This window comes from Mobula hypostoma, chromosome 7 (assembly GCF_963921235.1).
Source record: "Mobula hypostoma chromosome 7, sMobHyp1.1, whole genome shotgun sequence".
NCBI classification, from domain to species: domain Eukaryota; kingdom Metazoa; phylum Chordata; class Chondrichthyes; order Myliobatiformes; family Myliobatidae; genus Mobula; species Mobula hypostoma.
In genome coordinates, this window is record NC_086103.1 from 115,296,435 (window position 1) to 115,322,380 (window position 25,946).

The following is a 25,946-nucleotide window of genomic DNA, read 5'->3' on the forward strand; positions in this document are numbered from 1 at the left end:
GAATGTCTGAGGTTGGATAACACTAAGGTGGAACTTTTTAGCCTCAACACTAAGTGGTAATGAACTTCCCTCTGTTGAGGACATTTACAGTAGCTAGTGCATAAAGAAGGCCTGGAAGATCATCGGGCTCATCAGTTATCCCAACCATAAGCTGCTTCCATCTGGCAAATGGTACTGCAGCATTAAAGCCAGGACCAACAAGCTATGGGACAGCTTTTTTCTACAAGCTATTAGTCTTACATACTCACATGTATGTGCATTGAGACAGTCATAACCCAAAGATTTTTACTCCCTCACATTGTTGGATGGATGTAAGATTTAAACAAATTCAAGTACATATGTCATAAATCTAATACTATGCATCAGCCAGCTAACTGCATTCCTACTGTGAAGTATGTTGAAGGTAGCATCATGCTATGGGGATGCTTTTTAGCAGCAGGGACAGAAGGTATGTCAGGATTGATGGGAAAATGAATGCTTCTAAATACAAAGAGATTCTGGATTAAAAATCTGCTAGCCTCTGCCAGAAAGAATAAACTGGGGAGGAAGTTTGCCTTTCAGCAGGACAATGGCCCAAAGCACACTGCCAGAGTGGCTTGATGTCTCTGATGTCTCTGAAGGGTCCAGTCAGAATCCTGACCTTAATCCGATCAAACATCTGTGAGAGGACCTCAAGATTGCTCTCCACCACTGCTCCCCAATTAACCTGGCACAGCTTGAGCAATTTTGCAAAGAGGAATGGGCAAATCTTGTGCAAAGATAATAGAGAATTATCCAAAAAAAAACTGCTGGCTGTAGTAGCTGTGAGAGGTGGTTCAACTATGTACTGAGCAAAATGGGGTGAATGCTTTTGAACTGCTGATGTTTCAGTTTTTGAATTTTAAATTTTTCATGTTTTACAGTTTTCCCTGTTTTGGGGCTCTACTGTGGGGGGGGGGGGGCGGAGGGGGAAAGGAGCATGTGATTCAAAAATAAAAATTCTCAGCTAAATTCATCAAAATCCCTAACAAGAGAAAATCTGCCGAAACTAGAAATCAAAGTAATACGCACTAAATGCTGGAGGAACTCGGCAGGTCAGGCAGCATCTATGGAGAAGAGTAAACAGTCGACATTTCAGACTGAGAAGGGTCTCGGCCTGAAACATTGACTGTTTGCTCTCTTCCATAGATGATGCCTGGTCTGCTGAGGTCCTCCAGCATTTTGTGATTAAAAATCCATGGTTGTAATACTCATTTTTGTAAACAAAGGGTTGGCAGGGAGCTGAATATCTTTACAAGGCACTGTGTACAGCTGTGTCTGGAGAAGGCAATCAGAGCTGCCAAATGCCAATGTTGAGTCCAACTGGAAAACCAGTTTTCTGCAAACAACTGTTCTTCAGTCCATTACCAACTACATAAAGAAGACGCTCCTCTTCCACGATGACTCCTCTCCTCCAGAACTGGTTAAATGAGTTCTGCTGCAGATTTGACTCTTCACACTGCAAAGACCCCCTCTACTGCCTGTTCAGCCACTAATGCCTCACAAATTTTGTTATCAAGGAAGAGGTGAGAAGGCTATTGAGGAAGCAAAATATCGAGAAGGCTGTTGGTCCTGATTCCATCTCCCTTGTTATCCTTAAACACTATGCTAACCAGCTGTCTACAGTCTTCCCAGACATTTCCAATCATTCTCTTAAACTATACAATGTTTCAGCATGTTTCAACAAATTTATAGTTATTCCAGTCCCCAAAAAATCAAAGATTATTGAGCTAAATTACACAAACACGAGAAAATCTGTAGATCCAAAGCATACACACAAAATGCTGGGGTCAGGAGGTCAGGCAGCATCTATGGAAAAGAGTAAACAGTCAACATCTTGGGCCGAGACCCTTCTTCAGGATTGAGAAAGAAGAGAAGGCAGAGTAAGAAGGTGGAAGGAGGGGAGGAAGAAGTACATAGTGGCAGGTGATAGGTGAAAATGGGGGGGGGAGTGGTGAAGTAAAGAGCTGATTAATTGATTGGTGAAAGGATAAAGGGCTGGAGAAGGGGAAGTAGCCATGGACACTTGCATAGGTCGAGCTATGCCTGCCTTCTTGTCGGCTAAGTCCATGTTCCAAGCCTACACTGGCATTTCTCCTCAACTCTTCTTGCCCTACATCGATGACTGCTTCCTGCACCCATGCTGAGCTTGTCGATTCCATCAACTTTGCTTCCAGCTTCCACCCTGCCCTCAAACTTACGTGGTCCTTTTCTGACACCTCTCTCCCCTTTCACGATCACTCTGTCTCCGTCTCTGGAGACTGTCTATCTACTGATATCTTTTATAAACCCACTGACTCTCTCAGCTATTTGGACTATATCTCTTCCCACCCTTTCACTTGTAAAAACACCATCCCTCCTCTCAGTTCCTCCGTCTCTGCCACATCTGCTTCTCTTCCTCCACCGTAAATGATGCCCCCCACCAGCATCTCTTCCATTTTGCGTATATCTGGTTTCATCTCATCCTTCTGCTGCCACACCAAGGATAGGGTTCCTTTTGTCCTTGCTTACCACCCCTACCTACTACCCCTGCCTATCACTACTAGCCTCCACTTCTAGTGCGCAATTCTCCATACTTACACCATCTCCAATGGGATCCCACTACCAAGCACATTTTTCCTTCCCCCCCACCCCACCCCCACTTTCCACTTTCAGCAGGGATCGCTCCCTACATGATTCCCTTGACTACTCGTCCCTTTCCACTGATCTCCCTCCTGCTGTCTCACTAGCATTCAGGGCCCCAACCAGTCCTTCCAAGTGAAGTGACACTTCACCTGCGAGTCTGTTGAGGTAATCCACTGAGAATCAGAATCAGGTTTATTATCACCGGCACGTGCCATGAAATTTGTTAACTTAGAGCAGTACAATGCAATAAATGATAATATTGAAAGAAAACAAAGTAGATCAATTACAGTGAGTATATACAATACAGAGAGTATATACATATTAAATAAAAAATTGTATCTGGTGCTCCCGGTGTGACCTCCTGCATATCGGTGAAACCAGACATAGATTGGGAGATCGCTTCACCGAGCACCTTCGCTCTGTCCGACACAAAAAGCAGGATCTCCCAGTGGCCAACCATTTCAATTCTACTTATCATTTCCATTCTGACATGTCAGTCCATGGCCTCCTCTACTTCCAGGATAAGGCCACACTCAGGCTGGAGGAGCAACACCTTATATTCTGTCTGAGTAGCCTCCAACCTGATGGTATGAGCGTTGATTTCTTGAAGTTTGGGTAATGATACCCCTCCCCACTTCACCATTCCCCATTCCTGTCTCCCTCTTTCACCTTATCTCCTTACCTGCCTGTCACCTCCCTCTGATGCTCCTCCCCTCTTCCTTTCTTCTATGGTCTCTGTCTTCAACTTTCAGATTCCCCCTTTTCCAGCACTGTATCTCACCAATCACCTTCCCACCTTACTTCACTGCTTCCCCTCTCGTGGTTTCATCTATCACCTTGTGTTCCTTCCTCCCCTCCCCCACCTTCTTAAATGGCCAGTTACTCTCACATCAGTCACAATGAAGAGTTTTGAAAGGCTAGTCAAGTCATTTTTCAAATCCAGAACTCAAAATTTTCTAGATCCACTGCAATTTGCCGACAGAACCATCAGGTCTGTAGGTGATGCAGTTGACATCAGTCTGGACTTCATACACAACACCTCACTTACCCCTGTACATATGTCAGGATTTTCTTTTTTGATTTCAGTTCAGCCTTCAATACCATCATCCCTGAGCTTGAGCAAGAGAAACTTTCCAAACTTAATTTACCAAGTCCTAGCTGCAGGTGCATCAACTTCATCTCTGCCGATTTGTGAGACTAGCTAGACAAGCACATCTTCACATCCCGCTCAGTCTGCACTGCTGCACAACAGGTGTGTGTTCTTTTCCCCCTCCTATTTCCTCCATACACTAGTGACTGAGTCCCCAGTGATCCATTATTTAAATTGATGAAGTTTGGAGATAACTCTAGCCATTGGGCTAAGTCACCAGAAGCAATGAATCCAAGGACAACCAGGAAGTAAAGCAAGCGAGTGTTGTGGTGACATCACAATTTGGAGCTAAATGCCTTTAAAACTGCAGAGATGCATATCGACTCTAGGAGAAACATATCTCCTCTACACCCGCTCATCATCGACAACTCTACAGTCAACAACAGGAATTCTGCAGATGCTGGAAATTCAAGCAACACACATAAAAGTTGCTGGTGAACGCAGCAGGCCAGGCAGCATCTCTAGGAAGAGGTGCAGTCGACGTTTCAGGCCGAGACCCTTCGTCAGGACTAACTGAAGGAAGAGTGAGTAAGGGATTTGAAAGTTGGAGGGGGAGGGGGAGATCCAAAATGATAGGAGAAGACAGGAGGGGGAGGGATGGAGCCAAGAGCTGGACAGGTGATTGGCAAAGGGGATATGAGAGGATCATGGGACAGGAGGTCCGGGAAGAAAGACAAGGAGGTGGGGGGGGGGGACCCAGAGGATGGGCAAGGGGTATATTCAGAGGGAGAAAAAGGAGAGGAAGAGAAAGAATGTATAAAAATAAGTAATAGATGGGGTACGAGGGGGAGGTGGGACATTAGGTTATGTGTGTAACTCTACAGTCAGTACAGTTTCACCATTCCGGTTCCAGAACATCATTATTTCACAATACCTCGTAAGAGAACCATATCATTATCAAGAAGTCTCGGCAGAGGATGTAATTATGGCAGTTGCTAAAATTCCATCTTCCCCAGAACGTACTGGTGCAATTCTACACTGCTATAGAGAGCATCTTCACATCAGTCATTACTGTATGGTTTGATGCAGCATCTTCTTATAATATACAAGAGCTACAGGGAACTGTCAGGACAGTAAACAAAAAGATCATTGGCTGCAATCTACAATCACTGCAGGAATTGTATACCATATGTTAGGACAAAGAAGAGGCCAGGAAAAAAATAATTGCAGATAATACCCACCCAGCAAACAGCTTTTACAAAATCTCCTTTCTGAAAAGTGCTATAGGGCTGTAAAAACAAAAGTTTCTTCTCCCAGGTAGTTAATCTGATCAACCATTCTTGTTAAATCCTCCAACACCCACCCTCTATTTATTACCTCAGTCATTGCACTGCACTGTAAACACTTTAAACCACTTTTTATAATGTTGTTTGCATTGTAACTACATCCTGGCATTTATGCAATTATGCATATTTTAATCCATATGTGTTCTTCTAATATTATTTTTATACAATTCTTTATTCTTTGGAACTTCTGAATGTTGCTTTTTGTTGTATGTTGAGTCAACACACCTCAGCAAATTCCTAATACATGTAAATATGTATGGTGAATAAACTTGATCCTTGGTAAAGATGATTCTTGATCAATAAAAGTATTGCTTTGCTAAATAGTCTTTTTGGCAAACAACACCCTCTCTCCCTTCTCTGTTTGCCTTTATTCTGGCATACTTTCAGAAAAATTGTGAGTGGGGGTTGGTGGTCGGGAGGGTGTTGTTTAGGGTTGAGGAAAATAGTAACCTTGAAAAATTGTACCAGATCTCAATATTTAGGCATTTTTCAGGGTTGGTGTAGCCCACTTCTACTTCGTATTTCCTTTGTCCAAAATGGCCTGTTAAAATGATTAGGAAGGCCTTCACTATTTTGTATTTGCTTCTGTTAGTTTTGTACATTTTAGTTTGTTCTCCAAGCACAATAACAGTATTGAGATGCAAAAGTTAGAATTTTATGTAATGAGCAGGCAAAGATCCAAATGGCAAGATTCCAAAGCCATCTTGTGAGTATGAATTCTGCAGTTTTCTTGTGTGATAACCTTCTTTATACTTTTTTGAGTATTTCTAATATTTCACTGAATTTAATAAAGTGAGGTCATAAATTCTACTCTCAGACTGACACCCAGTTCCTAAGCCACTTACTGTTATCTTCAACAACTACTGTATCTTTCATATTGAGGACAGGATAAGGATTAACTATTAACTATTTTATCAAATGTAACAACATTAAGCTCTCATTATATTCTTTAGTTGTAATGCAGGTGTAAGTAAGTCCCAAATGAATACAATTAAGAACAATTAATCAACTTGTTTATTGTCCTAAGTATGTGTACTTTTGTACTTCAATCAGACTGTACTATTTCAGTTAACTTTTTTGCGATAAATGGTTGCTTGCTGTAAATGCTCTATTTGGTTCTTTCCATCCCCCACCCAACCCACCCCACACAGCCTTCATTGATTGAAATAACCAACTTTAGCAAAACAGGAAAGTACAAAAGAGTTTAAAATGGACACATTTTTACGGTAGGAAAAGGCTGGTCAGATGAAATCATAGTTTTCTGAAATTGCAGACAATTAGGGGAAGTGAATAGCGACATCCCAGGGAATTAATACTGAGTGAAATCAGAGACTCTCCAAAGCAAGCAAAATGATGATAATAGTAAAGGTAACGAATCATCATCTAGCAGCTATATAAAGCATTGGTTGGGACTTCATGCTGCAGCTGTACAAAATATTGGGTAGGATGCTCTTGGAGTGTTAGAACATTGAACACAGAACAATACATCAAAGTACAGGCCCTTTGGCCCACAATGTTATGTCAACATTTTAACCAGCCGTAAGCTGTACAAAATATTAGATAGGGAGCACTTGAAGTGTCAGAGCATTGAACATAGAACAATACATCACAGTACAGGCCCTTCAGCCAACAATGTTGTGCTGACATTTAACCTACTGTAAGATCAATCTAACCCTCCCTCCCCCATAGCTCTCCATTTTTCTTCCATCTATGTGCCTATCTAAGAGTCTCTTAATGTCCCTATTGTATCTACCTCCACTACCACCCCAGGCAGAGCTTAAAATCATACTCCCTTGTATTAACCATCTCAGTCCCAGGGTCTCTGGCTGTCCACACTATACTTCTTAACATCTTGTACACCTCAATCAGGTCACCTCTCATCCTCCTTTGCTCCAAAGAGAAAAGCCCTAGATCACTCAACATTTCCTCATAAGTCTTGCTCTCTAATCCAGTCCGCATCTTGGTAAATCTCCCCTAACCCCTCTCTAAAGCTTCTTCATCCTTCCTATAATGAGGCAACTACAACTGAATACAATATTACAAGTGTGCTCCAAAGAGAGTTTTATAGAGCTGCAATATTACCTTGCAGCTCTTGAAATCAATCTGCCAGCTAATGAGGACAAGCATAGCATACGCCTTCTTAACCGCTCTATCAACTTGTGCAACAATTTTGCAGGAATTATGGATGTTGACTACAAGATCCCTCTGTTCCTCTACACTGCTCCAAATCCTGCCATTATCCCTGAATACTACCTTGAAATTCAACCTTCCAAAGTGTATGACCACGTGTTCCCGGAGTGAACTCGATCTGTCACTTCTCAGCCCTACTCTGCATTCTATCAAAATCCTGTTGTAATCTATGACAGCCTTCTACACTATCCACAACACCACCACCCTCATGTTATCTGCAAACTTACTACTCACCCTTCCACTTCCTCATCCAAGTCACTTATAAGAATCACAAAGATTCTTATAGAGCATGACTAGTTATGGGCTGCCAGGCAGAATAAACTCCATCTCTTGCCATCTTCTGCCTTCTATGGGCATGCCAATTCTGAATCGATGCAGCAAATTTCCTTGGATCCCATGCCTCCTGCCTGTCTGAGCCTACCATGAGGAACCTTGTCAAACACTTTATTAACATCCATTTATGCCACATCCACTGCTTTACTTTCCTTAATTTTGTTTTGTTCTCAAAGAACTCAAGTGGGCTCCTGAGGCACGATCTACCCCTGACAAAGCTATGCGGACTATCCTTAATCAGTCTGTGCTTCTCCAAATGCTCATAAATTCTTTCTCTGAGAATCCTCTCCAATAGTTTGCCCACCACTGATGTAAGACTCGATGGTCTATAATTCTCAGGGTTATTCTTATTACTCTTTTTGAACAACAAAATAATATTTCTATCTCAAAACTTAAATCTGCTGGTGGTACTCCTGTGGTCAGTGACAATACAAATATCACCGCCAAAGGAGCAGCAATAACTCCTTGCAATATCCCCTCCAGCCATGGGGACTTGTCTATCCTAATGTTTTTCAAAAGTTTTAGCACATTCTCTTTCTTAATGTAAACCTGTTTCAGCTTATCAGTCTGTTTTATGCTGTTCTGCATAATTGTCAAGAGCCCTATTACTGGTGAATCCCGAAGCAAAGTATTCATTAAAGAACGTCCCCAACTTCCTCAGAGTCCAAACACATTTCTCCTTTTATCCCTCACCGATGACTCTAGTCATCTAACTTTCCTTCACATTAATGTAGAATGCCTTGGGATTTTCTTTAGTCCTACTCGACAAGGCCTTCTCATGTTCTCTTCTACCTCTCCTAAGTCCATTTTTAAGCTCCTCCCCGGCAACTTTATAACTGTGTGGAACCCTGTCTGATCCTTACTATCTAAACCTTAAGTATGCGTCTGTCTCTTGGCCAGATGTCCACGTCTCTTGTCATCCTTGATTCCTTCACCCGACCAACCTTTCCCTGCCTCAGTGGGACAAACCTATCCAGAACCCCCATGCAAGTACCCCTTGCTGTGCACAGTTTTGAGAATTAAGAATGTTTACCCAGATGCAATTCCGATTGAAAAGCAAGTGGATAGGTACTTGGATGGGAAATAAGTAAGTGGATACTGGCCTAATGCAGGCAAATAGGATTAGCACAGATGGGCATCACTGTCAGCATAAGCGATGTGAGCCAGAGAGCCCATTTCGGTGCTGTACGGCTCTGACGCTATAATTAACAAAGCGCTATGACTTGATAGTTTCCATTTCATGCCACCGAAAATGTTATCACCCATATTTTTCCTAGTTTTATTTTCTCCAGAGCCATTCCTCTAGGTTAGAGACTTGTCATTTTGGTTTTTAATAAATGTGAAAGAGCTGTGTCATGAATTTGTAAAAAGTAACTGATGCCTGCCAAGCCTAAATTAATTTTTGAAGGTTTACTAGATATGAATGATAATTATTATGGGCCTCCACATTACAGTTTAATGCATTATTTCATATAATACTTCATCTTCAAATCCATGAGTTTATATTTTATTTAAGTTAGGCAAATTCTAGAACTAATGAGGCAATTAGCCGAATGGAAAGAGTTAAAAGTATGAATAATTGGTGGTCTCTAAATGGCAAAATGCAAAGAGTTGTTGCCTGAATGGGTCTGTTTTGGTGCCTTTACAGTCATTGTATTTGTAAATGAATTAGCTGTCAGTATAGAAATAGACATATTTTGTTAAATTGGTTGTGTTTCGCACTGGGTAACTTACCTACAAAATGTTTCTTCTTATTATGAAGTAACTTTAATCTTCATCCTTTTAGTAATAATGAACTGCTTTTACTTGTGTAATCTTGAGGTTGGGTTCTTGTCATTTTGTAGGATCCACCTTTTGTTCTCGATGTTCCTTTGGGTGTGATCAGTCGTGTTGAAAAGATTGGTGGAGCATCTAGCCGAGGGGAGAACTCTTATGGTCTTGAAATCTTTTGTAAGGTTGGTGCTTGTGTTAACAATATTAATTTGTTTACTGTTTTTTGATCTATAAAATCTGCTTTAATTCATTGGTTAATTTAAAGGATAAGGATTGTTTGTATGTAGTGCTTCTAACAACTGGACGTTCCAAAGCAATGAAGCTGTTTTAAGGTGAAATCACAATTGTGTGTGGTAGGTTAATTTAATGTTAATCTTTGTTAAATTATTAATCCAAAACATTTTATTTTTTTTATTCTGTGTTTCAGTCCACTGATCCTAGCCAAATTGATGCTTCACGTGGCTGTTTTCAGAAGTATCCACAGCTTGGTGTATTTGCAACATTAACAGTTTGTGTTTTGAGAACTTCTAGTGTGGACCAACATTTTAAACTATCTCTTGCAGTGCTGAGTTTATTAATATCACTCAAAGATCAATTAACATAAAATTTGTCTCCATGAAGCAGAGCATCAGACAAGTGGAAAAGTTCTTTTCGTCATGCAGAAGCACCACCCATGCTGGCCTACACACTCCACATTATAGTACGCAATGTACAATAGTTTCATTAAGCTTAAAGGCTCATGCAAATGGATTTCAGTGTGGGTGGATATGAGATCATTCAACTTTAGACCTAAAAAGAATAGTCAAAGTTATTTCTGAATGGTCTAAAACTAAAATCACTGAAAGTTAAAAATGGTTCATGTCCAAAGATTATGGATTCGTTAATTAGTAGAAATGATTACGGCAGATAATGTGAAGCCCAGAAAAGCTAGTAGATTGTGTACTTAGCCTGAATTTGACTCTTTTTACAATGAGCATTAAAGCAAATATTATGCAAAGGAACTTGTGGAAAGACCATGGAAGTGTATAATTTGAAAATAAAATTTTGGGCTCTTTTTTGTTGAAAATGACCTAAGGTCCCTCCAAGCTGATGTGCAGGATTGATCAACAGTTACTAGAAATGTTGAAGTTATTGCTGTATAAGGGGGTCACACCAGTTACCGAAAGCAAAGGTTCACATACTTTTTCCAACAAATACATGTAATATTGGATCATTTTTCTCAAAAAATGAACAAGTATAATTTTTGTGTTATTTGTTTAATTGGGTTCTCTTTATCTAGTTTTGGACTTGTGTAAATATCTGATCACATTTTGTCGTGGTTTCTCGTTTCTCACAAATGACAAGGAGATGCAGAAAATTCAAGAAGTTTTAAACTTTAATTTGCAAATCAAAGCTGAGACAGTCAGTGAGCTAGTTGCTGATTGCCCGCCGATTCTTGTACATAGTATTTTTTATAGCAATTCTCCTATCTTAGCTACATTATCATATCCAATCAGCCTGTGATTACATATCATCAATATATCCGCTCTTGACTTTCCACTATTGTTATACTCCCCAACTTAATTATGTCCTAGTTTACATTTTAGACCATATGTCTTCTCATCCCTAACCACAGTTATTTCTTAATTAATCTTGCATCGACATACTGCCACATATTTCATCATCTTACCCGCCACCGTTATCTTTCTACTTGATTTCATTCTAGTTCTCTCATGAATTAATAGTCAAAAGTCATGGCTGCATAGTGAATACCTTCTAATGAGCTAACAGTGGTTACATAATAAATACTGTAGAAAATACAGTATGTGCATTTACATTTTGAAAATACAATGTGTGCATTTACATTTTCCAATATAATTTCCCTTTGAGACCCACAGGGTCTCATATACACATTTCCAATATAATTTCCCTTTGAGACCCACAGGGTCTCATATACAGAGAGAGGACTGCGAGTCCATGCACAAAAAGCTCAAATAAAGCCCAGCATTTATTCCCAAATTTGGGTTCAACTATAATTTCCTGCGCTTAGGACTCAAAGTGTTCTCTCCCTACCTCCCTAGGCCGCTGAGCCAAAAACCCGTCCCTTCGTATCTGAGACAGGGAAAAAGACTCAGGAGCCTTCACAGTCTACTACCCACATTATCATCTCTCTCCTGTTTGCCTTGCGTGTCTCATAGACTGTACGAATACATCATCGGTGCTTCTTTCTCCGTAGGGCTCGACCCAATAATTTCCAGGAGCATCGGAAACCATTTCATTGCAGCACGCGCTACAAGCGACTTGAGGCATGGAAGAAAACAGCACAGAATGACCGCACAGCTTAGCAATACAATACCGATGGTTACTGCAATCTTGGTCAGCCATGCTCCCCATCCTCCTAGTTTACTATCTAACCAGTCAAAGAACTGATGTCCAAACCCTGCATTTTGTTTAACTTCCTTTCTTAGATTTTTCAGTTTATTCATTGCTCTGGTAAATGATCCCTCCGGACTAGTGTTATTCGGTATAAAAGTACAGCACTGTTCCCCAAACATTACACAAACCGCTCCTTTCTCTGCCAGTAGCCAGTCTAGTACCTGTCTATTTTGCCACGCCACTCTACTGGTTGCATCTAGCTGCTGCCCCAAGGCCTCTAGTGCATCATCGGTGTAGTTAATAAATCTCTGTTGATTATAATAAATATAATTTATCCACTCAACATTTTTGCTAACCCCTATCCGGGTATAAGTGCTTCCCAGCCTAACGGTGTTTGCTGACACCAAACACTTCCAGCCCGCAGCAATCTCATTTCTTGCCTTAAACTCGTTAGGTATACCTCTCGGCTGTCCTATATTGTCGATCCGAATCGTCGGGTCGGGCTGATATTTTCTCTTCCTCCATTTTAGTGTCTGTTGCCCCGAGATGTCAGACTGTACTTCAGGGGATACTACAACTTCTTGAATCAGCATAACATGCGTACATGTACCTGTCCATCCGAGGGGGAGCGTGGATCTCAGACCTCCCTCCTGTCCACACAGCCACCAGGTATCTGCTAATGGGATGGTCTGGGCTTCCAGTGCACCCTTGGGCAGAGAGGTACCTGTCTTGTATCTTCGGCCTGGGGTTACATCCCAAGTCTTAACACAGTTGCCACTGAAATGCCCAACCGAGGGATCGCCCGTCCATGTGAAGCATTCGTAACTCAAGTGCTCCTGCATTTTAAGCTTTCCCAATGTGGGTGTCTGGCTTCTTTTATTTATAGCCCACGGTCTGCTGTAATTACAGTTAGAGGCAAGCTTGTTTTGATCAAACTGCAAGGAAGCCTGGTATAACATACACCAATAAGGGCACATTGGTGTGTTGGCCACACACTTCTGATAACAGGGATTTACCTTAACGCAAGCCCTCATGAAACAAACCTTGGTCGCACTCGGACACTGCCATTCACACCGCTCCCTAGGCTCCCCTCGCCATTGCGCAGAAGTGGAGGACTTGTAGGGCATAGGGACTACATGCTGTGCAGGGCTTGCCCTTGAACACGGATAACAATTCTGCCTCTTCATCATCCCTGCTGTATAATTTGCCCTTTGGTACCACATGTTTTGGTACCATGGTACGGAGGTAATCGTTGTGCTCCTCTTACTCCTTTCTCTCAGGTTTTGTGGGATCCTAAACGTCCCATGCCACAACTGCCAAATTAATGGTCTCCAAGTCTGCACAAGTGTATCTGAGTGTATCACCCCGAGGGGCAAGACTGGTCGCCCCCAAGTCATCCCCATTATCTGAAAGAGTACTACCATCCATAACCCCATCCTTAGGGTCTTCGGGCCTGTCCTTATTACTTCCCTTATTACTTGGTCAAGCTCCTGCGGTTCAGTATCAGCTTCTTGTTCCTCTGGTCTGTTCCCTACTGTTTGTTCCTCTTCACCAATTACCTCAGGTGGCCCACCTGACTGTACCTGCGGGACTGCTCTAATGCAGTGATTGAGATGATACCAGGTGGGGCATCCTTCCACTTGAACTGTGGTGGGTGAAGCTTTGGTTACTGTAAAGGGCCCTTCCCTTCTTGGTTCGTTCCATTTTCTTCAAAACGCTCGCACGTAGACCTGATCGCCTGGCTTCATTGGTCCTTCCCCTTGAACGGTCTCCAGCTCTTTCTGTTTTTCCTGTGCATAAATAGACTTATGTATCATAGTTAGTTGCTGCATGTATTGTTTTAATTCCAATTCCAATTGTTCCAAACTAGGCCCTTTATATGGTCCTCTCCACTGGGGTACTGGCATGGGCCTTCCGGTTAGCATTTCATGCGGTGTTAGACACGTCATCCGATTAGTCTGCGTGCGGTAACTCATTAATGCTAACGGTAGTGCATCAACCCAGTTGAGTTTAGTATCTGCACAGATTTTGTTTAGTTTGGTTTTTAAGGTCCCGACATCCAAATCTCTGCTTTATTCTCAGTGCTTGCAGTACTAACTTGACCACTTTTTGGATGAAAGCTGAACTATTGTCTGAGTTAATTTCTGTCGGTATCCCAAATCTTGGGATCACTTCATTTGTCAGGAATTTTACCACTGTTCCTGCCCCTTGATCTTTCGAGGGTACTGCTTCTACCCATCTGCTGAATCTGTCGATTACCACCAACATGCATCTTTTCCCTCTTACTGTTTTTATCATGTCTACATAGTCAATCACTAGATATTTAAATTGCCCTTCAGGTACGGGTATATGACCTATTGGGGTTGTAATTCCTTTCCGAACATTATTCTGCGCGCATACCTCACACTGTGACAATACATGGTCTACTGAAGCCTGTAAATAAGGCGACCAAAATCTATCCTTTTTTATTTTCCTTATTACTTCCCCCCTTGCGCAATGATCCAGCCCATGTGCTTCTGAAATCAGGATAGTCAGTAAAGGGGTGGGAGCTGGCAGTAGGCCATCTTCCGTGGTCCATAGGCCTTCTGGGTTCTGCTTGGCCCCCCTTCGTTTCCACAGTGTTTGTTCTGCCAAAGTTGCTTTTCCTTGTATTTCAATTAGGTCCTCTACCATAGGTTCTGGGTCTAGGCTTACCTAGGGTGCAATAACAGCCGATGTACACCCAGGCACTTTCCTGGCTGCTTCGTCTGCAGCTTGATTTCCCTTTGTTACTACATCGTTTCCTTTTTTCCTGTTCTATTCTTGCCCTGTCTTCTTCTATTACCTTCCATAGTGCCTCCTTCTCCTTTTCGTAATTCCTGCTTTCCTCCTCGGTATCCCAGACTTCAATTTCTCCATTTAGATCCACTTTTCCTGTTATCATTGGACACTGCTTAAGGGTTCCTTTCTCATAATAGGGAGGAGGTTTTTCTTCGTCTTTCAGATCTGGGTGTAGAGCCGAAGCCGGCTCCCTGTTATGCTTTTCCTTTTCTTTACCAGTCTGCTCCTTTCGTTTCTCAGTGTCTTTTTCACTTACTATTAATATACTTCCCGTCTTTCTTAACCTTTCTCCCTCCATCCTAAAGAGTTTTAACACTTCCATTTCTTGTTTTCTTTTTTTCTCTCTTTTCTTGGATTTATCTTTGGGTTTGTGATTTTTAATTAGCGCTTCCATTTCCTCACATAAGCTTACATCAAACGTTCCTTCTCTTGGCCATTTCGTGACCAGATTTTTGGTTCTTTTTTCCCATTTCTCTGACGTTTCTATGATCTCATCCTGACTTACTGGGAACTTTTTGCTCAGTATTTCTACTGCTGTTCCTTTCTCTGTCATGTTGTCCTCTTTTTCCTTTTTCTATTATGGTATTCTTAGAATCTCATGACTGACCTATTTAATAATACTATTTCTCTAATTCGATTTCTATGCCTTAGCCTTATGGTTTATCTTACCAGCGTCTGAATTGTCTATTAAACTACCTTTATCTCCTATTACGTTCTGCCCGTGCAGACCCCTACTTAGGGCGGTATCCACAGAAGTTTTCATTTTGTACCTCATCTATTCAGACCCTTACACTTCTTAAGGCGGTATTCACGAGGATTTTCTCTTCCTTTCTTTCCCTGCCCATTCAGACCTTGGTTTTGTGGGAAGCAGTATCCACAGGGACTTACCAGCACCACGTAGAATTTTTTCTTACTTAACTTCTTATTACTTTATTCGTACTTACCCCCCACTGCAGTGTTCTTGATCAATCCTCTGAGCCTCCTTTTATCCCCAATTCTGCCAGATTCTTTGGATGGGAGAAACCCTTCAGCAGTTGCTTCACACTTCTGAGTCCCCGAGACCCCCCCCCACAACCAACAGAATTCTTAGTCCGAATTATCGCAAAAAGCGCTTACCTTTTTCTGGGTGCACCCTTAATTCTGTTAGCCCCATGAGGGTCCCCAAGGGACTGGGAAGCGTCCCAATCTGCCGTTCCCTTTCCTCACGGGTCTCTTTCCGATCCTGTTCGTGACACCAATTTTGTTGTGGTTTCTCGTTTCTCACAAATGACAAGGAGATGCAGAAAATTCAAGAAGTTTAAACTTTAGTTTGCAAATCAAAGCTGAGACAGTCAGTGAGCTAGTTGCTGATTGCCCGCTGATTCTTGTACATAGTATTTTTTATAGCAATTCTCCTATCTTAGCTACATTATCATATCCAATCGGCCTGTGATTACATATCATCAACATATCCGCTCTTGACTTTCCACTATTGTTTTACTCTCCAACTTAATTATGTCCTAGTTTACAATTTAGACCATATGTCTTCTCATCCCTAACCACAGTTATTTCTTAATTAATCTTGCATCGACATACTGCCACATATTTCATCATCTTACCCGCCACCGTTATCTTTCTACTTGATTTCATTCTAGTTCTCTCATGAATTAATAGTCAAAAGTTATGGCTGCATAGTGAATACCTTCTAATGAGCTAACAGTGGTTACATAATAAATACTGTAGAAAATACAATATGTGCATTTACATTTTGAAAATACAATGTGTGCATTTACATTTTCCAATAATTTTAGGTCATATTTATGCAGAAATAGAGAAAATTCTACAGGGTTCACAAACTTTCTAGCACCACTGTATCTATCTATTTTCTGTGCAGTTTCTGGAACAGCAACTGTGTTTATGAAGTAGTTATCCTAGTTGCTATTTGATCAGCTTCGAGCTCTGGACATTCTGCAGAAAAACTGAAATGCACATTTCCTGTGTTTTTTTTAAAAAGACTGCCATGGTATTCCAGACTGCTACAGAAGGTGGAATTAAACTCTTTTGTGTTGATGACCCAGAAATGAAAGCTGAGCAGGAACAACTAATTGCATATTACTGCCACGGTATCAACTCCAGGAAAATGTAAACAGTGGGGCAAGAGTATAAGGTGTTATAAAGACTCTTCATTTTAACTGCTAGTTAGAAATCCAAAACGTGGCTGCTGAAGTAAGTTAGCATGGTTAGTGTAGAACAGTACAGCACAGGAACATGTCCCTCAGCCCACAGTGTTGTGCTGAACTAATTACATTAGTAGTGACATACCAAACCAGACTAATACCTCTCTCTACACAATATCCCTATCATTCCATTTCTTCCACACTCGTATGCCTATCTAAGAGTTACTCTGTTACATTTGTCTGCACTATTACTTCAGGCAGCACATTCCACCCTTTGTTCCAAAATACTTTTGCCCCACACAGATCCTTTGAATTTACTCCCTCTCACCTTAAGTTCATGCTTTCTGATGTTAGATATTTCAATTCTGGAAGAAAAATCTATTAACTTCCACTCTATTCATGCCTCTCATCAGATCTACCCTCAGCTTCTGCCAGTCCAGAGAACACAGTCCATGTTTTTCTAACCTCTCCTTATGGCACATGTCCTCTAATCCAGAAAACATTCTGATAAACATCTGCATCCTCTCCAAAACCTCCACATCCTTCTTGTAATGGGGTGGCTAGAATTGGTTGCAGTACTCCAGATGCGCCTAACTAGGGTTTTATCAAGCTGCAACATAACTTGCTGACTCTTGTACTCAATTGCTGAACTAATAAAGGCGAGCATGCCATGTGCCTTCTTTACCCCCATAAGAAACTGTGCATCCACAGCTATGAACTTGGAGCCCAAATCCCTCTGTGCATCATCTTTCTTTAGGGTTGCACCATAAACAGTGAACTATATCTTTACATTTTATTGACCAAAGTGCAACACTGCACATCAGCCAGGTTAAGCTCCATATACCATTTTTTTCACCCATTTTGCAATGGATCCACATCCCACGCTATCCTTTGTCAGTCTTTTGAGCTATCCATAACACCACCAATATTCATATTGTCTGCAAACTTACTAACCTATTCATCCAGGATATATATGCATATCACAAACAACAGAAGTCCCATCATGGATTCCTGTGGAATACAGCTAGTCACAAACCTCTAGCTGGAATAAATCCCATCAACCACTGCCCTCCATCTTCTATCGACAAGCAAATTCTGAATCCAGATGGCCATGGATCTTATACAGTTTGGATAGCTTCCCATAAGGGATCTTGTCAAACACCTCAATAAAATCCATATAGGTAACATCCACAGCTCTACCTTCATCAATCACCTTTGCTACTGCCTCAAAAAATTCAGTCAAGTTAGTAGGAGTAGTAAGACACAGCTTGACCTGCACAAAGCCTTGCTGATGAGGTCTATTAGGCTATTGTTTTCCAGATGCTGATAAATCCTATCCTTAAGAATCCTCTCCAGGATTCTCCACTGATGTGAGACTCACTGGTCTATAGTTTTCAAGAGTATTCCCATTTTCCTCTCGAATATTGGAACAATATTAGCTATTTTCTGGTCTTCTAGGACCTAGTCTGTGACCAGGTAGGATGTGAAGATGTTGGTGAAGGCCCCAGCAATCTCACCTCTGCCTCTCTCAACAACCTGGGGTATATCCCGTCAGGCCCAGAGGACATCCAACAATGTTCTTTAAGAGGTGCAACACTGCCTCCTCCTTTATTTCAATGCCATAGCCAGTTAGCATGCTTCACACTGATTTCCCTACCCTCCACGCCTTACTTTTGGTAAACTTGTAGAATCTTTATGAGTTGATTGACTTCCCTTACCACCTTCTGATAGAAAGTCTGGATGTTTGAAGAAATTATCTCTATTGTAGAGTTATATCAATTAACTATACCAGTAACAGCTTCCACAATGTTTCCAAGCATTATATATGCAAATAACCTGTTAGATTTAACTCTACCTTGCTGGTGGTCCTAACCAGTTTCTATAACTTTGCTCTTTGCTGTTGATGGATTTTCCAGAAAATTAATTCTCTGTATTTATTAAACAAAGAACTTCTCCATTTCCCTACAAACTGCTAGAATAATTACCAATGGAAATGAAACTAAGGCAAGGAGTCAAACCTGGCCTGAAGACTGAACTTTACTGGTATGTAAAAGGTTATAGCCCTCATAAGGTTCATAAAAGGATACAAATGTGATCTGCTGCCTTTATTGAAAGGGAAGAAATTGATATCTATCTTCCATTTAGGCCAATTGTTAGTACTGATAGCATGAACTTGTTAGGAGATTGCCAGCATGTTTTTGTCAGGGTACTTGAGGATCCCATACCTCCTGATAGGGTGATTCCAGCTTTTCCATGTGGACCTTGGCAATATTTCTCTGAAAATCTAGGGTGATGATTTTCTATTCTTTTCATTTGAAATAAACATGAGTGAAAGCGTCATGTATTCTGAAAAAGGATTAACTTTTAATTTATTAATTGCTTCTAACAACACAGTATAGTTTTAATCTCCATTATGAAATAGGGAAGAAGGCCTGCTGTTAAAGAACTATTCTTTGTACTTTTGAGTAATACTTTGTCAAAATTTAATAATCCCTCCTTTCAATTACAGGATATTCGGACCATCCGTTTTGCTCATAAACAAGAAGGTCACACTCGGCGATCTATTTTTGAGAACTTAATGAAATATGCATTTCCCACATCCAATAATTTGGTATTCTTTTCATATTTAATTCATGATGTTCTCTGCATGCTTTAAAAAGCTTGGTGATCTAATGTAAAGAAGGTATTGTTAGAAAGTAGTTATCTATTAGCCACATATATACAATATATCTAAATTATCTGCAAAGCAATGATTATTTTTAAAATATAAAAAGGTGCTTATTTTGAACCAATATCAATTTAACATGCTACAGTCCAGTCCTGTTCTAGTAAAGAAAACACTAAATGTAAAACACTAATTCATTACTTAATTTGTGTATAGTCTTCCAGCAGAGATGCTGAAGCGTCTGTGATCCATAAAGATTCTTCACATTTGATAATGCAGAAAAATAAAATATAACTGGACAAAACAAACCTTGTAATTTTAGTCCAATTAAAATGACTGTTTGGATGTTGTGCACTGTAATTTTAACATGGTGGCACCATAAGATTATTTTTTTTCTTCAGCCATTGTTTGCATATGAATACAAGGAAATATTTCCAGAGGATGGCTGGAAGGTTTATGACCCTGTTGCAGAATATAGGAGAATGGTAAAAGCATTTTCTTACTTGTTTACTTCAGGGTTTGCAAGTTCCATTTTGTGTGACCTATTGAACCTTGGTCAAAATTTGTAAGTGCATGCGTGTGTGTGTGTGTGTGTGTGTGTGTGTGTGTGTGTGTCTTGGAATTCATATATATTTTTCTTCATTATTCATTTACTGGATTTGTTTAGTAAATTAACCTAATGATGTAAAGGGAATGCATTCAGTCCAGCTCCAGTTGTCAGCTTAAACTCTGGTTTTAAAAAATGCATATGTGAATTTTTATTAGGGCTGCTATCCACTCAGTGTTTATATTTGAGGAATATATTTATGTGGAGTTATTTTCATGTGTTTAAAGTTATTTATCTTGTTTTTTTGTGCTTATATTTATAATGTGACAAGTAAATAGAAATTAAATAGAAATTAAAAATTTGCTAAGGAATTCAAATGAGTAATAGGAAATTAAATGAGTATATAATCATTGCAGATTATTCCACTTGAATGCATTATAATTTAAATCCTCTTGATTGACCACCATTATGTCTGTAGTGTTTTACTGTGGTACACATTTGGCTTATTTTTAGAAACACAAGGACATGGTAAATATTTTAATTACCTAATGGTATGGTTTTGGGACTTAATGATCCAGACATGAATTGGGTGACCAAAAATTGATATTGCATGTGCCAAGTATTGTACATTGGTCATGTGGTAGAAGTGACAATGATTTTCACAGATTCACCAAACTTTAGCTAAAGATATTCTTCCTCATCTCTTTTCTAAAGGGATATCCTTCTATTCAGAGACTGTGCCCCTCCTAGATCCCTCCACTACAGGAAACGTCCTCTGCACATCCACTCTATCTAAGCCTTTCAAAATTCAATAGGTTTCAATGAGATCCCTCCTCATTCTTTTAAACTCCAGCAAGCCCAGAGTCTCAAACGCTTCTCATACCTTTACCCTTTCATTTCTGGGATCATTCTTGTGAACCTCCTCTGGACCCTTTCTTTCTTAGATAAGGCATGAAACTGTTTACAATACTCTAGTGCAGTCTGACCAATGCCATATAAAACTTCAGCATTTAATCATTGCTTTTAAATTTTAGATCTCTCAAATCAGTGCTCACATTGCATTTACCTTCCTTATTCCTCAACGTGCAATTTTCCTTTAAGGAATCTTGCTTAGGAACCTCTTTGTGTCTCTGATTTCTGATTTTGTTCTCCATTTAGAACATAGTCTATGGCTTTATTAGAGTGCATACACTTTCCTACAGTGTATTCCATCTGCCACTTCTTTGCCCATTTAAGTCCTTCTGCAGACTCCTTACTTCTTGAACACTATCTGTCCCTCCACCTATCTTTGTATTGTCCACAAACTTGGTCACAAAGCTATCAATTCCATCATCCAAATCATTGACGTAAAATGTAAAAAGAAACTGTCCTAACATTAACCCTTGTGGAACACAGCTAGTCACCAACAGCCAACCAGAAAAGGCACCCTTTATTCCTACTCTTTGCCTCTTGCCAGTGAGCCACTTTTCTATCTATGCTCGTATCTTTCCTCTAATATCATGGTCTTTTATCTTGTTTAGCAGCCCCGTGTGCAATACCTTGTCAAAGGCCTTCTAATAATCCAAGTAAACATCCACTGACTCTCATTTGTCTATCCTGCCTGTTATTCCTCAAAGAATTCCAACAAATTTGTCAGGCAAGATTTCCCCTTAAGGAAACCATGCTGACTTTGGCCTATTTTATCATATGCCCCCCCCAATACCCCGAAAGCTCACCCCTAATAATGGAGACCAACATCTTACCAACCGCTGAATTCAGGCTATAATGTCCTGTCTTTTGCCTCCCTCCCTTCTTAAACAGTGGAGGGATGTTTGCAATTTTCCAGTCCCCCAGAACCATTCCAGAATCTAGTGATTCTTGAAAAATCATTATTAACACCTCCACTCTCTCTTCAACTGTCCCTTTCAGAACCCTGGAATGTAGTCCATCTGGTCCAGGTGACTTACCACCTTCAGACTTTTCAGTTTCCGAAGCACCTTTAGTAATAGCAACTACACTTACTTCTGCCTCTTGATTAGATGACCAAGCTAATTGGAATATCTGTGGTTGTTGTGGGACTCTTCTGGGTGAAAATGCTGATCTTATATATGACTTGCCATATGATAAACCTGACCCGCAAGCAATCAATGTGGATGTTGCAGGAACACTGTTTAAGGACTTATCCCTTTCGTACAAATTAGTCGCTACTTTGCTTTTCAGCTGCTTTGAGACTGGGGCTTTTTTTGACTGTTTCCTTCATTTTATCGCAAACTTTCCAATATCTGGAATTACTGTAACTTTGTGCTGGGACTGTATTGGAAGTATTTTATTTCACCCACCGACAATTTGATAGATGGTATCTTTGTCCCTGAAGGGAATCAGGATCTGCATTTCAAACTAGCAGCAAACACTTTATTGTACCACAGAAATGATCAATCACTTTAATCATTGCAAGCTCACCGACAAGCCTGCCCAGTGCACTTGGCATTTCTTGGTGTAGGCCAGTCACCCTGCATCGGAATGCTCTCCACTATACATCTGTGAAAACTTGGGAGAGTCTTTGGTGACATACCAAATCTTCTCAATTATCTGTTTGAGTTTCTATTCATTTCATTCTTGCCTATCCATTCAACTGGAACATATCTCTGGAAATGTTTTATTTTATCACCTGTTTTTTTCTTGTTGATCCATTCTTGACACCTTCTTTGTTAAATGTGAATTTCACAGAAGGAAAAAGAATATTGAAAAAATTTTAACCAATGGACTTTTTTTCTGGTTAATTGATTAGGGAGCAAAGCTAGAGCTGTTGATAAGAAATGTGTGCCTGAGCTTATAAGTAAGTCTTTACTCATGATGCTCCAGCCTTCGGGCTTGTTAAGTTACCTAGTCTTTTCCTGCATAGTGGTTTTATGGTTAATCTACATTCCATTATTGACATAATGAACAGGAATTGTGCCAGTCTGCCTAATGTTCTGCTGGCTCCCTACTGTACCTTGTCAGCTCTGTGATTTCTCAGAGCTTGTCCAGCATCCAGAGTTGAATGGACAATGGACTTTATCCAAAAAAACTGTTGAAAGTTCAATAATATATTTGCCTACACAAGAGAGATTGCAGGTGCTGGAAGTATGGAGCAACACACACAAAATACTAGAAGGACTCAGCAGGTTGGGCAGCATCTTTGAAGGGAAGTGAACAGTTGATGCTTCGAGCTGAGACCCTTCCTGAAATATTGACTATTCATTTTCCTCCATAGATAATGCCTAGCCTGCAGCATTTTGTGTGTGCGTGTGTGTTGTAATGTCTTTGGCTTCTGCCACAAATTCTGTTACCACCATTACTTCTGTTTCATTCTCCACCTAGTGGTTCAAGCTGCACTAAACAGTTTACAATTGTTATGTGAAGTACAGTATACCCTAAATTCTGTTTCCAGCCTTGTACCATCTCACAGAAAAATTGTATGTATAATACTTTATAGCATTATCTGTCACTACTCCACATTAGCTTATTTGATATCCTCATTGCCATTTCTATCGGTTTCAAAACTAGTGACTCCTGTCTTTTCCACGTATCCTCCATTTACTATTTATAAATTCCAATTTATCCAAATCTTGCATACTGCTAGTCACACCCAACACAATCTTTTGGACTCCATCCCATGTCTATTCCTTTAATCACTAATGACCTTCTTCTTCCCCACCCAACTGTTATTAGCAGTGACATTCACTGCCTTGGCCAGCTCACTTCGGAATTTCATAGCCTTTGTGACCAGTCCTCCCGTTCCTTTTTAATTTTTTCACCCCGCCAAACTTCTCTCCTGTGCTGGGTGATGCTTTAGATTGGACAATTTTATAAAGCTCATGTTTTGAAGAAGAAATTTGTGACTTTAAGCAATTCTTCTACATGGACTGTTAAAAAACCTTTTAGAGTAATTATATGAAGAGTCACTTTTTTCTGCCTATTGTTTCAGGGTCTACCCAATGAAAGCTGGAAATTGAGTAAGATAAATGAAAATTATGAACTTTGTGATACTTACCCTGCTGTACTGGTTGTCCCTGAAAATGTCCCAGAAGATGAGTTGAAGAGAGTAGCAGCTTTCAGGTCAAGAGGTCGTCTACCAGTAAGTACAAAAGTATAATTGGATATCAATAGACGCAATATGTATTGCAGATGCTGGAAATCTATGGGAGAGAGGAAAAGGATCAGTCATGATTGAATGGCAGAGCAGACTTGATGGGCCAAATGGCCTAATCCTGCTGCTATATCTTATGGGTATTGGGTAGTGGCTCCATGTATCACTACTACAGGGCGTGACGACCCTGCCCTACCCGAGTCCTGGGCTCAGCTGGCCCTGGCTGACAGTACCCAGTATGGGCCCCTATCCAAGGTTACGGATCCCACTGCCTTGTAGGTATCTTTGGGAGAAGAAAAGGCTTAGGAGTAAACCCTACACAAATCCGGAGTGGAGCCCCTAAGGCGGTTGGATGACGTATCACGTCACCTCCCGGCAGCTCCTGCAGCCAAGCTGATGTCAAATGTACTGCTTCGCATTCCTTTGGACCACATCTGTGAGGCTGAGAGGGGGATCTTGATGTCTGGGCAGCCCAGGATCTCCATATTCATCGCCCAGGTCTGCGCCCCGAGTGGGCGCATCCATTGTCTACTTAGACAGAGGGAGCCATGATGATAATGATGATGTCTTATGGTCAAGGTGGCAGATGTTAGATGAACCCAGAAGTGGGGGAAGAGGTGAAGTAAAGAGCTGGGAAGTTGATTGGTGGAGATATAAAGGGCTGGAGAGGGGGAATCTGATGAGAGGATAGAAGCCCATGGAAAAAAGGGAAGGTGAAAGAGCACCAGAGGGAGGTGATGGGCAGGTAGGAAGAGAAGATGTGACAGGGAAACAAGAATGGAGAACGGTGAGCGATGGGGGGGGGTTGATAATTACCATAAGTTCAAGAAATCATTCATCCTATCAGGTTGGAGGCTTCCCAGACAGAATATAAGGTGTGGCTCCTCCAACCTGAATGTGGCCTCATAGTGGCAGTAGAGGAGGCCACAAACTGACATATCGGAATAGGAAGTAGAATTTAAATTGAATTGCCTATCAGAAGGGCCTTAAAGCTCTCTGCTTCTTTCTGGACAACAGACCCAACGACTTCCTCTTCACCGCTCTCCTCTATCCGGCCGAACTGCTTCCCACACTCATGCTGAACTCATCAATTTCATAACTTTGCCTCAACTTCCACTCTGTCCTCTAATTTACTTGGTCAATTTCTGACACCCTCTCACCTTTTTTGATCTCTCTCTGTCACCTTCTCTAGAGACAGTCTATCTTCTGATAGAGAACATAGAAATCTACAGCACATTACAGGCCCTTTGGCCCACAGTGCTGTGCCGACCATGTAACCTACTCTAAAGCTGCCTAGAATTACCGTACCCACATAGATTTCTATTTTTCTAAGCTCCAGATACCTATCTAAGAGTCTCTTAAAAGACCCTATTGTATTCACCTCCACCACCGTTGCCAGCAGTGCATTCCACGCACCCACCGCTCTCTGTGTAAAAAAAACTTACTCCTGTCATTCCCTCTGTCCCTGATTCCAAGCACCTTAAAACTGTACCCCCTTGTGTAAACCATTTCAGCCCTGGGTAAAAGCCTCTGGCTATCCACACGATCAACGCCTCTCATCATCTTATACACTGACTCTCACAGCTATCTTGATTATACCACTTCTAAAAAATGCCATTCCTTTTTCTCAGTTCTCTCTCTGCTGCATCTGTACTCAGGATGAAGCTTTTCATTCCAGATCAACTGAAATGTCCTCCTTCTTCAATGAAAGTGGCTTCCCTTCCTCCACCATCAGCGTTGCCCTCACAGTCATCGCTTCCATTTCGTGCACATCTACTCTCACACTATCCTCCCGCCGCCACACCAGAGATAGGGTTCCTCTTATCCTCACCCCACAAGCCTCCACATCCAGCACATAATTGTTTGTAACTTCTGCAGCCTCCAACAGGATCCCATCACCAAGCACATTTTTCCCTCACC

At 41.0% G+C, this 25,946-nt stretch overlaps 1 protein-coding gene across 5 annotated transcripts in view; it reads left to right on the forward strand.

Moving 5' to 3' along the window:
• Window positions 1-25,946, forward strand: part of mtmr2 (myotubularin related protein 2) — a 129,463-nt gene that overhangs the window by 56,555 nt on the left and 46,962 nt on the right. For all 5 annotated transcript variants that reach the window (XM_063053820.1, XM_063053822.1, XM_063053825.1 and 2 more), the window contains 4 exons: window positions 9,447-9,557; window positions 19,216-19,317; window positions 19,773-19,856; window positions 23,865-24,014. In XM_063053820.1, the coding sequence (XP_062909890.1) occupies window positions 9,447-9,557; window positions 19,216-19,317; window positions 19,773-19,856; window positions 23,865-24,014 (447 nt within the window). The remainder of the gene's footprint in view (window positions 1-9,446; window positions 9,558-19,215; window positions 19,318-19,772; window positions 19,857-23,864; window positions 24,015-25,946) is intronic.